This window comes from Panthera tigris, chromosome B2, assembly GCF_018350195.1.
Source record: "Panthera tigris isolate Pti1 chromosome B2, P.tigris_Pti1_mat1.1, whole genome shotgun sequence".
NCBI classification, from domain to species: domain Eukaryota; kingdom Metazoa; phylum Chordata; class Mammalia; order Carnivora; family Felidae; genus Panthera; species Panthera tigris.
In genome coordinates, this window is record NC_056664.1 from 106,286,296 (window position 1) to 106,300,732 (window position 14,437).

The 14,437-nt window shown below is 40.3% G+C and overlaps 1 protein-coding gene across 1 annotated transcript in view; it reads right to left on the reverse strand.

Moving 5' to 3' along the window:
• Positions 1–11,830, reverse strand: part of CEP85L (centrosomal protein 85 like) — a 164,178-nt gene extending 152,348 nt beyond the window's left edge. Inside the window, exon 1 of the mRNA XM_042987080.1 lies at positions 11,695–11,830. Coding sequence (XP_042843014.1) covers positions 11,695–11,767 — 73 coding nt within the window. The 5' untranslated portion in view covers positions 11,768–11,830. The remainder of the gene's footprint in view (positions 1–11,694) is intronic.
• Positions 11,831–14,437: the final 2,607 nt, after the last annotated feature.

Genomic DNA, 14,437 nt, shown 5'->3' on the forward strand with positions numbered 1-14,437 from the left:
GACAATAAAGTCTTACCTAGGTCCTATCATATTAAAGCAACTGAATAACTGACTGTAAAATCAGTTTTCTCCAGAACAAAGACAGAAGTACCTTTGTACGCTGGAACTTCTCTTTGGAAATGGTATTTTAAATTTTTTAACATGAATTTCAATTCTTTTAAATAGAATACTGAATGCCTGGGAAAAAGTTACTTAAAATTATTAATATTTATCACACTGGAAATATAAGAAGGTTAGCATCAAATGAAGAGGTAACCTATTGCTACATTTTCTCTCTGAAGCACTTTTTTAATTGGAAGCAAAAATGCATACAGTATCAAGTCTTCCACAATATGTTGATATACCTATAATTTTCTGCATTTAGAATAACGACCAATCTTACTGAATTTTTTTTTAATTTAGAGAGAGAAAGCGTGTGAGTGGCAGAGAGGGGCAGAGGGAGACGGGGGTAGGGGGGCAGGAATCAAAAGCAGACTCCAACTCTCAGCACAGAGCCAAAAATGCAGGGCTTGATCCCACGACCTTGGGAACATAAGCTGAGCCAAAAGTAAGAGTCAGAAACTCAACCAACTGAGCCACCCAGGTGCCTCTTACTTAATTTTTTTAATGACAACTCTAAGCCAGAAGAAAATAAAAATAACATCACTGACAAAGCATATTTATTTTTACATAAAAAGCTGAATACAAATCATGAACACAAACTGCAGTGTTTCTCAAAATGCAGGTTATCAGTGGATCGAGACCAACCATTTTACATAGAATAAAACAAAACAGAAAATATCAAAGCACACTTACCCTTGTATGACATAAGAAGCACATGTCTCACCTTTTAACACCTCTGAAATGTTAACAAGTACAAAGTACTTTTACACAAAGTGGCCTTCAACTGCCCTAATACTATCAGTAGAAATCAACATACAACTAAGTTAAAAAGGAATAAATCCAGAGAACACAACAAAAAAGCTATTCCTTAAACACTTAAGAGTAATCAGTTTCTAAAACTGTTCAGTCCATTTTGAAAATACTAAACTGAATTAGATGTCCACCGTCACAGATCATATATTTTGGCTGGACTGCTGCCAAGTAATTCCACCCAAGCTATCTCGACCCTACTACCAGAGTTCTCTTCTGAGAATGAAGTACATTTGTCATTCTCTTGCTTATATACATCTGTAGGTTCCTTCCTGCAAACTAAAGTTTGGCAAACTTCTTCACCAATTACAGCCCCATTTTCTAATGCTTTGCAACCCCTATCTCCCTTATGCCAGCTGCCCTACAAACACTCTCTAGCCACACACACTTAATCACTGCCTCCAGACAGTCGAGGTTCTTTAACAACTCCATGCTCTTTTCCTTCTCTACCTTCTTTACAAGTCCCAGTTCAGAATCTTGTTCTAAATGTCTTCTGATTCCTCCAAGAGGTATTCAGTGGCATTCAATAACTACTACTCTGTGCTCTCCCAATATATCACTCAAAATTCCAGAACAGGATTTACTAAATTATATTAACCCATTTGTGTAGGCCTTTCTTCTCCCTCAGCAAACTAAGAACAGTGAAAGACACCTTTTTTTTCTTTTTTTTTTTTAGTCTCTAATACAGAGCTCCAGGGCCAGGCAGGGTCTCAATAAACTTAAGTCATTATTACTACTAGGTACCAAATAAATGTTCATGGTATAAAATTAAAATTCTGGAAACACTATAATTAGGTCTAAAAAATATTCTTCCTTTTAGAAAAAGGATTAAATAGGGGTGGGGGAGCTTGTTGTCTGTTTATTTTAAAATCCAGATTTTTAACTATCCCTTGAGCTAGTTTGCATTTAAGTGCCTAAAGATCAGTAAATATTTTCCAAAACAGTTAAAAAAAATAATTATAAGTGGTTTGAGGGGATGATGGCTAAAATACCTAATAAATATGAGAAAACAAGCTCCTAGGGCCAAAAAACACAAGTCACAAAAAAATTAAAAAGAACATTAAAACATAAAAAAGCATTCACATTAATAGTAACCACACATACACACTGAGAAAAAACCTCAAACTACACTGGAGAGTATCTAGCTAAAATGAAGGACACTTAAAATAACAATATTTATGTTCTTCATTGCCATCCTCCAGTCCATCTGAGTACTGTTTGTCTCTAGGGTAACTGACTCTAATAGTCCTAATTTTTTTCTTTTATTACAGAAATAACAGTGTAGCTTAGTGGTAAAGAATGGACTGTGAAACCAGGCTGTCTGGACTCAAGCTCTATTCCACCTCTTATTAGCAGTGAGACCTTGAGTAAGTCACTTACCTAAACTGTACCTCTGTTTCTTCACATGTAAAAAGAGAAAACAAATTAGAGTACCTCTCTTATAGGGTTTTTGTGATAATTGAATAAATATGAAAAAATATTGTTTCTAAAGTGCCAGGCATAAAAACAAACACACAAATCAATGGAACAAAATAAAGGGCCCAGAATTAGGGGCACCTGGATGGCTCAGTCAGTTAAGTGTCCAACTCCTGGTTTCAGCTCAGGTCATCATCTCACAGTTCTTGAGTTCGAGCCCCGCTTCGGGCTCTGTGCTGACACTATGGCGCCTGCTTCAGATTCTCTCTCTCCCTCTCTCTCTGTCCCTCCCCTGCTCACTCACTCTCTCTCTCTCAAAAATAAATAAATAAACATTAAAAAAAAAAAAAAAAAAAAAGGCCCAGACACAAGCCCACACATATAGGGTATATTAATTTACTACAAAGGAGCCAAGAATATACAATGGGAAAATGATGATCTCTTTCAATACATGATGCTGAGAAAACTGGGCAGCCACATGCCAAAGAATAAAACTGAGCCCCTATCTTCATACCATACAGAAAGATCAACTCAAAATGGGTTAAAAACTTGAACACAAGACCCAAAACCATGAAACTCCTAGAAGAAAACGGAGGGTAAACTCCCTGACATCAATCTTGACAATGTTTTTTTGGGGGGGATTGGACACCAAAAGCAAAGGCAACATAGCAAAAATAAACAAGTGGGACTACATTAAACTAAAAAGCTTCTATGCAGCAAAGGAAACTATCAACAAAATGAAAAGGCAACATATAGAACGGGGAAAAAGTATTTCCAAACTATGTATGTGATAGGGAGTTAATATCCAAAATATATAAGAAACTCATAAAACTCAACAGCAACAGCAATAACAACAAATCAGATTTTTTAAATGGGCTGAGGACCTGAATAGGTATTCTTCCAAAAAAGATATAAAAATGGCCTACAGGTACATGAAAAGGTGTCAACATCAACATCACTAACCATTAGGAAAATGAAAATCAAAAGCATAATGAGATACTACCTCACACTCATTAGAATGGCTATTATCAAAAAGACAAGAAATAACAAATATTGCAAGGATGTGGAGAAAAGGGAACCCTTGTGCACTGTTGGTGGGAATGAAAATTAAAACTGAATTTTAAGTAATCAAAAACTAGTATTCTTTGTTTTCTTAAACATAAATAGGGAAGTTCATTAACTACTATGAATAATTTTAAACACATTACCGCAAAAGGTATAAGACTACACTCCTTCAACGTAATTCTGAAATTTCCTTATTCTCAATTCTACCATAACAAGGAAGAGTTTTTCACTGGTTCAGGCTGAGATTAAAATTACCTCAATTAAATAGACACCAGATAAATAAGTGGTTTGCCTTTCACACAAAAAATATGAATTCAAACCAATAAATATATGCCAAGTACTCATTATACAAAGCAAGGAATTCAAGAGGGTTAGGGCAGCAAACAGCACAGACAAGTCTATCTCCTCCTATGACAAAAATTACATGCATGTTGATGTCAATATGTAAACAGGTGGAAGTCCTAGCTTATCTTCTGGTTACCTGAAATGCTGTATTCAAAAAAAAGTATATTGGCAGCCATCTGGAATGAGGACCACATTTAATTTAATCTCTCATAAGTCTTTGTTTCAGTTTACACACTGGTAAAAAATGAAGTTTTTAATAAAACCACTATAAATGTGGAGAAAGTATACCAAGCAGTATTCCAGAGGCCCACCTTTGTCTCTCACTGTAACTATTTCATAGTACCACTAGAAAAAATATTCTCCATGGTAGCAAATTATGCCAAAACTTAGAAGGATCAACAACATCCAGGAGAAAATAAAAATCCCAATCAAAATAAATTTTCCTAAACTGTCAGACCTAATAAATGCTACTTTTAATTTATGTAGCCATTAACCTCCAAAGAAAGCTGAGTAGGCTAATTATTTCTCAATTAGCCTTTTGTTTACCCATACTTAGGAACCTAAGTGCCACACACAACACATTTAAGTGCCAAAACTGAAACAAAACTTTAGTTCTAAAACATTTCAAAATAAAGTTTTGAGAAAATTAATACATATCTTCCCAAAATTAAAGAACTTAATTTCTAGTCAAAGTTTTCAGTACATCATTCCTAAAATAAGATGTAATGCTCAGTACTACTCAGAAAGCTTCAAAAAAGCTTCTGTAATGTCATGGGAAGGCAACATATATTTCTTACAGTCAAAAAACACACAATCTGTCTACAACGTAACCACCTTGTAGAAAACTTTGAACTTTACACCAAATTTAGTGCAAATATTTCATCCCATTCTCCGGCAGGATAACTAAGAACTACAGTTCATCTCTAACTCTGAATTTTAGTAATGAAAAGTAGCATCAATAAAGCAATCAGATTTATTCACTAGACATCTACTACACAGAAAAGGTATAGAACAAAGGTCCTGATCTTAAACTCATTCTTTAAAGTAATTTAAAATCTTATCAATGACTTCAATTATTTTAGCACCATGTAATGAAGTCTTAAACCATTTATCACAGGAGAAAAGAAACAAAAATAGAGAGTTACTATTTTGAGGCAGATTCTCAGGCCAAAGCATGAAATAAAACTAAATACCAAAGTCTGGTCCCCTGACAGAAAATCTACTCTGGTGGGAAGAACACTTACACTATTTGAGATGTCCTTGAGTCAAGGTTTAGCCACTGTTCAATGTAAGGCATCCCAGGAGACACTTCCCCTACCCTAGTCTTGAAACTGAACGTCCCAGGCAAACCCAGACCATCGGTCACCCTAGCTTGAGAAGTAGCAAGGAGAAAGCAATTCAAACTTGTATTTAGCACTTATGTATCAATCTCCATGCAATAAAGAATTAAGTGGAGGGGTGCCTGGGTGTCTCAGTGGGTTGGGTGTCTGACTTCAGCTCAGGTCATAATCTCTCAGTTCGTAAATTCAGGCTCAGATCAAGATCTCTTGCTTTGTGAGTTCGCACCCCGCGTTGGGTTTTCTGCTGTCAGTGCAAAGCCAGCTCGGGTTCCTGTCTCCCACTCTCTGCCCCTCTGCAGGCGCACTTTCTCTCTCTCAAAAATAAACATTAAAAAGAAAAAAAAGAATTGAATGGATTAGATCTCTAATCCCGGCCAATTTTTAAGTTTTTAACAGTCTCTCATGGAAACTGGCCAGGGCCACTGATCTATTCTGACTGATTTTATATGACCTCTTGGAACCACAAGACTTTAGTGATTACTCCTCCCCTCAGCCGCCTCTCTTCTAGAATATCACACTCTGTGGTTTTATTCCTAACTCACCGGCTGCTCCCTCTCAGTTTCTTTGGATTGTTCCTCTTCCTCTCCCTGACAGGAAACATTAAATGCCCCAGAGCTTGATCCTCTGCTGTATTCTCTATATTTGCTCCATGTAAACACCTTTAAACACCATTTATACACAGACATCTCTCAAAATGCCTACCTCCACCTCTCCCATCTCTCCACTGAGCTTGACTCAACGTGGTGCCTGCAACCTCTAAAAAAGCATGTGGCCAAAACAAGAACTCTTGATTCTATTTGCCTTCCTCTCTCTTCCCCTCACCTCAGGAAATAGCACCACCAAACAAAATTTCTGAAACCAAAACTAAGATACCATTTTTGATTCCTGATTCCCTCCTTTGTCATCTCCAAACCATTGGTAAATCCTCCCAGCTTTCTCAAGTATATTCCAAACCCATCCTCTTCTCCCCAAATCCGATCTTACCACTGTGATCCCAGACCATCTATTGTACGTAACCTATTAACTGCAGTATGCTATTAACTGGCTTCCCTACTTCTCTTCTTTCCCCCAACCCTCCACAATTTTTCCCCACAGAACAGCCAGGCGTGATCCATAAATACCAAGGACAGAGAATGTCTACTCTGTTTCCCTAATGCTAGAAGAGTGTCTGCCTCAAAGTAGGCACTCCCCAGTGAATGAATAAATGAAGAGTCATCTCTCGACCCTTTTTATATCTAGATTCCCCTCACACAGAATAGAACCCAAACTTCCTACAATGCCTTACATTATCTGGGCTCCCTCACCTCACATTCCTGATCTCCATGCTCCAGATTCACTGGCTCTTGATATTCTTCAGACTCCCCAAACTCATTTCTACCTTGGAGCTGTGTCTGTGCCCTGTGCCTGAATACTCCTCCCCTCACGTCTGGCTCCTTATCATTCTGGCCTCAGCTCAACGTTAACTCCTTAGAAAGGCCTTCCCTGACCAGCCGATCCAAAGCAGCTCTACTCAACCTCTGCCATCTCACCCAGTTTCCCTGTTTTCACAGTACTTACCAGGTGAACTCTCCTGTTGTTGGTTTACTTACAGACAGCTGCGTCCCCACTAGAATGTAAGCTCCCTGAGAGCTGGGACCTTATCTTTCTTGTTCAGTGATGTATTGCTACAGACTAGTACAATGCCTATTACACAATATTTATTGAAAGAATGACTCACAAACATTTGCCAAGTACGTATTATGTGCCAACCACTATACTAGGTAATAACAATGGATTTTTATAATTAAAGAAAAATAGAAAGTAGAAGTAAGATATTAGTATGAAAAGCTACTTGATGTTCTTTTTATGTTGACCATTTCCATTCTTTTTTTTTAAATTTTTTAATGTTTATTTTTGAGAGAGAGAGAGAGAGAGAGACACAGAGGGAGAGAGGGAGAGAGACAGTGTTAGTGGGGGAGGGGCAGAAAGAGAGGGAGACACAGAATCCGAAGCAGGTTCTAGGCTCCCAGCTGTCAGCACAGAGTCTGACGTGGGGCTCAAACTCAGAGTGATCATGACCTGAGCTGAAGTCAGACGCTCAAGGGACTGAGCCACCCAGGCACCCCGATCATTTCCATTCTTAAAATGAGTACTTTATATGATAAATTCTACTTTTCAGAATATTATTTTGGCAGTGTAAAATATGAATGCTTAAGGTAGTAATAATAATTAGTATCTCACTGCAGCTTTGGAAGTTATCTAGATGATGACATTCTTCATTTTTTAATGCACATTTTACACATTAGTTCCCACTAATTAAGCCATCACTCAGTAAAATACTATCTAGGACTCTTCATGTCATCACCATTTTCTCAGAATATGCATACAAACATTTCATCCAGTCAGAAAAATCATGACTCTAAAATTTTTCTGTTCTCAACATGCAAAAATATTCACAACATGACAATAGTGGTTGTCAACTCACCATTTATTCCCTGGCCTCAGATTAATTTACCAGCTCCATTCAAGCCAAGAAATGATCAAGTTCCAATTACTAATCAAGTTCATTTCACGACAGTCATTACTAAAGTTAAGATTCGCCCCTCACCCCACAAAGCCTATTATAATAGAACATGTCCAAATGAGTTCAGGCAAAAGAGTTACGTTTCATTGTTACCACAGTACTTTTAGATCCATCTAATTCAGAACCACAGAAGAATACCTCAGTATCTGGTGTAATCATACCGGTTATCACTACTATCATTATGACATCACTAAACACCTTATGGCAATGCATCAACTAGGAAGAAGATTTCAAGCTCAAGGCACTGACATTTCTCCAGATCTCATGTTTTCATATTTTAGCATACTTTAAAACTATCATATCCTGCCCCCAAATGTTGTAAGGGTTGAATATATTAATATTTTTAAAGTATAATTTATAAAATGAATCAAATTCGGTATAACTAGGCAAAAGTACTCAAAATACTACTATATCATACTAGATTTTTAAAACATAAAGGAAAGAAAGGGGCACCTGGATAGCTTAGTTGGTTAAGTGTCAGACTTAATTTAGGCTCAGGCCATGATCTTCCTGTTGTGAGATGGAGCCCTGCTTTGGGCTCCAGGAAGGGCACAGAGCCCGCTTAAGAGTCTCTCTCCCTTTCCCTCTCCCTCTGATTATACATTTTGAACAGCAAGGTATTCTCAAATGCATTCAATCAAATACATAAAGACATATCACTTGTTCTATTTAAAATCAGCTTTCAACGGGCAACTGGGTGGCTCAGTTAAGCGTCCAACTTCGGCTCAGGTCATGATCTCATGGGGAGTCTGAGCCTGGCATCAGAGTCTCCACAGACAGTGTGTAGCCTGCTTGGGATTCTCTCCCACCCCCCCTCTACCCCTCCGCAACTTGTGCTTTCTCTCAAAATAAAATTAGCCATCTAACCATACTTGCCAACACAAAAGGGGGAAAGGGGGGTGTTCTTTGTATAGAAATATATGAACATGTTCATCTTATTTACATTTATAAACGTTTACTCTATAAAGCTGAAAAACTGTAGGTACCAAAACAAAATTAAATCCCAAAGCAAAGGTCAAAAGTTCAGTATTCTCCAAACCACACTTGTTATTGTTCCTATTTGATTTTACTACCATTACCTTAAAAAAAAAATGTTACCTTCAATATTTTCAGCTGATTCTACATTACCACTGATTTTCTCTTTAGTCCAGTTACATATTCCGATAAACAAATCACTTTTAGGATACCTAGAATTAACCCACATACTGAAGTAGTAAACTCATTTCAATACCAGAAATTATTTACTTATCCCTGGTTTCGTATTGGCCTTGAGGAATAAAATGATTGCTGACAAATACAATCAGAAAACAACTCTTTGTTTTCACAAAATTCTAAAATTGCTCAAGTTGGTCAAAAGATATACTGAACATTATTTCAAAAATATAAATTTTCTTCAAATTCTCAGAAAGGAAAAGAAATCCCTGCATAAAGCATCTCAGAGGTCATTATTTTGACCTTTACCATCTGTTCATTTGTAAAAGAAACTACATGTAAGTTTTTCATCTAAGGTATAACTTTATAAAATTAACTAAAAAATAATTTTAAATACTTATTTGCTCAAGAATAAAGCATTGGGGCACCGGGTGGCTCAGGCGGTTAAGTGTCTGACCAGCTCAGGTCATGATCTCACGGTTCATGGGTTGAGCCCCGTGTCGGGCTCTGTGCTGACAGCTCAGAGCCTGTTGCCTGCTTCAGATTCTGTGTCTCCCTCTCCTTCTGCCCCTCCCCTGCTCTCTTTCCCTCTCTCTCGAAAATAGATGAACATTAAAAAACTTTTTTTTAAAAAAAAAAGAATAAAGAAGCATAGCAAAAAGTACATCACTATTACTGTAAAAGTAATTCACTCTCGGCATATCGCTGAAAAAAAAATTTATTGGAAAGGCATGTCCTGACTTACCAATGGCTTATCACTGTCAAAATATGATAAAATATATGCTTTGTAAAGATATCCTGTCCAAATTCCTTCAACCTGGGTACTGTTTATAAATTATCTCCTTCCACTATATTCTTTGTTACAGCAAAGGTCTAGGGCCTGCAATACAACCTCAAAGTCCTTCCTTCAGTTGCTTAACTTCTGCTCACTATGAGGTTTTCTTCCTCATGAAAAACAATGGAAAAATGGATACAATGCTTGGGTGACATTATATCTCCAAACATGTTATTATTACAAATCTCTTTCAAGAGGTTAGGTTACAAAGACACTACAGATGGCTCTTGACAGGTACAGATAAATTGAAACCACTCCCTCCAATCCCTAGGGATAATGAAGTTGTCTTCTTGCTTACTGAAGTTAACTGTGACTGTAGTATTTCTAGTAGTCAGTAAGCATCGGAAACCTCTCAACTGCACTCTCCCCTTATTAGGATAAATAGTATACATCTTAGAGAAGATAATTCCCACTTACATTTTTTTAACTAAACCCATGCCTACATTAAGTTCCATTATTGCTACAAGTGTTGCAGAACCAAATTTAAGAGAATGATTTTAAATTTAACTCTGGATTTAAAAATTTACATATGTCTCCAATAAAGTACGGTATGGTGACTACACTTGATACCGTGCAATATGCTTGAAATTTGCTAACAGGATAAATCTGAAGTGTTCTCACCACACACACACAAATATTGTAACTCTATGAGGTGATGAATATGTTAAATAGCTTGATTGCGGAAATCATTTCACAATGCATACATATACATACATCAAAACATCAAGTTGGACACCTTAAGTATATATACAATTTCTACTTGTCAATTACACTCCCCCAATAACTAGTAAAATTATATGTCTAAAAAAAAACACATCACAAATTTCTGAACTATCATAGAATTACATTCTTTGAAATTTTAATAGCAACTGTGCCTGGTATACTTTAAAGAGCAGAAAATGCTACCAGAAAAAAAATTCTCACTTCCATATGCTGTTTCTACGGTTTTTGTTTTGCAAATAGCTTTAAAAATGTCTACAAAAATGTCAGTTACAAGTGGAACTCAAAACATTTTGTGGAACAAGGTTACCTACGAGTTCGAGAACCACCTAAAATTGGAGGAAAAAATTTTACGTCTGTACATATGGCAATTTTTTCTGGATAAAAGGCCTATATAACTTTCAGCTTCTCAAAGGGTTCAAGATCCAATTAAAGTGTCTTGGGGAATCGTCAGGGTCAGACAACTTGTCACAGGCAACCCAAGTCTTTTTTTTTTCTTTAAGCCTTATCTTTTTCATCCCGAATTAGGGGAGGATTTATCCCAATCTGGTGGCTCCCACACAACTTCTGAGCGATGCAGGCATGAAATGGCTGTCCGACACAAACCGCTCCCTTCACACAGTGAACGCGGCAATCTCCAAATTTTCCCTGAAGGGGCCAGGGAGAGGCAAACCCATTAACACCCCCGCCGCTCAGAGATCGATTGGCTCATGCAGGACGTGTCCTCCCCTGACGCCAGAGAGAGCTGCGGGGAGGTGACCAGGTTTCACTGAGGGGCTGAAGTCCCCTCGGGGATCACTTATGGAGGAGATGGCATCACCAGCAACCTCCTCCCGCCCCAAAACGCCCCAAGGAGCAGCTGCGGGCGTGGGCGCAGCAGACCCCGGCCCTCCCAGGCGCGCCCCAAGCCGCCGCCGCAGCACGGTCGCAGCGACCTTCCCGCTCGGGTCCCCGTGAGCCCCGTTATCCACGTCGGCCACACACCCCACGAGGGAAAAGGGAGGAGGCCGGACAACAAAGCGCAACCAGAGGAGGCCCTGGCGAGCTTGAAGTTGGGGCGCCGGGGCTGCGGCCCGGGGAGGAGCAGGCTGGACGCCCGGCCGCGCGATGCAGGGGCGGACGGGACCGGGGACGCGGCCCGCCAGATGTCAGCCCGCGGTGCCGGGGTGTCGGCAGCCGGGAGGAAACGGGGCGGGCGGGCGCGCGGCGGCGTCGGGGAGGCGGCCTGGGGCGGGGGGGGGAAGGCAGGCCTGAGAAGGGAAGGGAACGGCGGCAGGGTCCCGAGGCGTGGCGGTCGGCCGCGACCCCCACACCAGCCGCGGGGGAGGGACTGTCCCGTTACTTACCCGCCGGGAGACTGCGGGCTCCGCCGGGGCTGTCCCGGCCGCCGGCCTCCGGGGCCAGGAAGCGCCCCCACATAGCGGGCGGGAGGGCCGGGGGCGTACGACTCCCCTAGTCCGTCCTCCCCCGCCTTCGCCTCCTGCTTCTTCGGCGGCGGAAACTTGTGCGGAACCTGGGGCCGCGGAGGCACCAGCAGGAGGGCGGGCGGGCGGTCTGGTTAACGGCTGCTCAGAGACTGGCGGCGAGCGCAGGGGCCAGATTCGCCGCGGCGCCGGCGGTGGCGGCTGCCATGGCCGAGCCCGCTGCGCTGAGGCCCGGGCCGAGGAAGCGGGCGGCTCCGCAGTGACGGCGGCTGGGTCCCCGGCTGAGCCCAGGCTAGGATCAGAGCCTCCAGGCGAAGTTGCAGCTGCGGCTTCTCTCCGCCCCCTCCGCCGGCAGAGCCGGAGCCGGAGCCGGGCAGGGTGGGGGCGGGGCCTGCCAGGGGCGGGGCCTCGGGCGCTTACATAACGCGTGCGCGGCGCGGGGCGGGAACTGCGGGCCGGTGCCGCTGGGTACCCTTACGCCGGTTCGCTTACTCCGCGACTGGTGGGTAGACTCGAAGCACCGGCTGGATCCCTCCCTCCCCATCCTTGCGCTAGGTCAGATGAGAAAAGAGGATGAATAGAATGTGGCCCGGGGCGGTAACTTTCGGTACCGCCCTCGCTTGGGTAATCCCTCAAGCCCTCCGGGGCACCTCTCTGGAAAAGAAGAGGAAGACCTGTCTTCGCTGAGTAACTACTGGAGCTAAGAGGCTCTCCTGAGAGGGGTTGAGGGACTGCCAGTCTTATTTGGGATTGGGATTCAAGTCATCATACATTCCAGAAACATCGTTTATAAGTCGCTTTGTGGGACAGAAAAGAAGTCGTTTTCCTGAACTCGTAAATTCAGTGGCGGGGGGGGGGGGGCAGGGGGGAGAGGGTACCAAAATACCTACTATACAAGAATGTGCACAGGAAAAAGCAGAAAGGAAAAAGACCAGAGGGTTCAGAGAGGAGCTGTAAATTTTAATCTAGTAGCCCAGGAATTCAGATAAGCAACCAGAGAGGAATCAAAATGGTACCAAAGTCTGTAATGGGAGTAACTTCCTTACACCCTACACCTTCTTGTTCTTCCTACATTTGGTCAGTTCCCACCCTTCACCTAAACCTGGAGTACAGGAGCAAGTAAGTAGTCTGGAAGGAAGCATAAAAGGGTCCACCAGCCTTTTCTTATATCTTACTTTTCATTGGCAATATTAGGATCCTTCCAATATTTAGATACAAAACAGTTCATTTAATAAATATTGGTAGAGCACTGTAGAAGAAAGCGGGTTCTACCCCTGGCTCGTAAATCAGAGACAAACTGAGAAGGAAGTCCCTACCCTTAACAAGACTTTGAGTCCAGTGATGCCTTTGTTTGTTTTAGAAGCTTGTTAGTAATAAAGGCCTCTTATTTCTACTTAAAGACTTTGGAGTTGGGAAATACTGCTTAAAACTTTTAGAGGTTAAATTACATTTACTTGTGTAGTTTATTACTTACTACATCTGTGTTGTACTTTATTTCATTGCAGTTTCCACTATTTCTCCACTATTTCAATAGTTCCACTATTTCTCCAAATCATGAGCAGGCGGCCCAAGAGTCACTTTGTTCTGAGGATAGAAAGTGACAGAAATATGAAAGAAGGATATGATTGGCTACTTTTCCTGATTTAAATGTGCATGAGCTCATTTGAATAGTTTAGGCATTCAAGTTTAGGAACTTGAACAGTTGAGGTTCAGAATGAAGCCTAACAATTAATGATAATAAATTCCAAAAAGAATTATCGGAAGCTATAGAGCTATATCACAGTATCCTTTTTTTCATGATTTATAGTTACCATAGTCTCATATTAGGTACAGTATTTGTTAAACACCAAACTTTTTTTAATACAGTTCTAAGAAATGTATGAATTGCAGATAAATCTTGGTCTTTTGTGAGTTTAAAATATGTTTGTTATTCCAAAAACTGCCAACCTCCATTCAATTCTAAGTAGTATTTTAGAGAAAAAAAAAATCACTTGCTCAAGTTTTCTACATGTTTTTTACCAATGTGAAGGGTGTGCCACTACACATGCAAAAGAACATCTGAAGCTGAGACTATAAAATATTTTAAATGCCTATTACAGAGTAAGAGGAAATAGTAAAAACATGTTACTTTGGCAGTTGGCACCAAAGATAAAAAATTTTGTGTTCCTACTAATTAAACTTGAAAGGATACAGATCTAATGCAATTAAAATAACCTAAATACTAAGTGAGAATATTCTGTATGTGAAGTAAACTGTAACCAACCATTTTTTTAATCATATAGATTGTATTCTCAGAATCTGAACTCAGATTCCCCTATATCCATATTACACCCAGTACCCATGTTTCTCCGAATGATTAAAATTTATCATAGCAAAGGTTTGAAAGCCTAAGAACTACTTAACCATTACCAAGCCTGATGTGGTAAACTGGCATATTTTTGGTTTGTTATGATAGTATGAAAAAAAAACTATAAGGAAAATCTTATAAGCAAAGACTGAACTTAAGTATTCCTGAACTTAAGTATTTCAGTAATTGTTCTTGTAAGCAGAGATAATAAAAGCAAATAATGAAAATAGTGACCGTGTATGTTTGTGTGTGTGTATACAAATACACGTGCTTAGGTGAAATTTAGATACTTAATATCTTGGGAGGGGACTTTTAAAA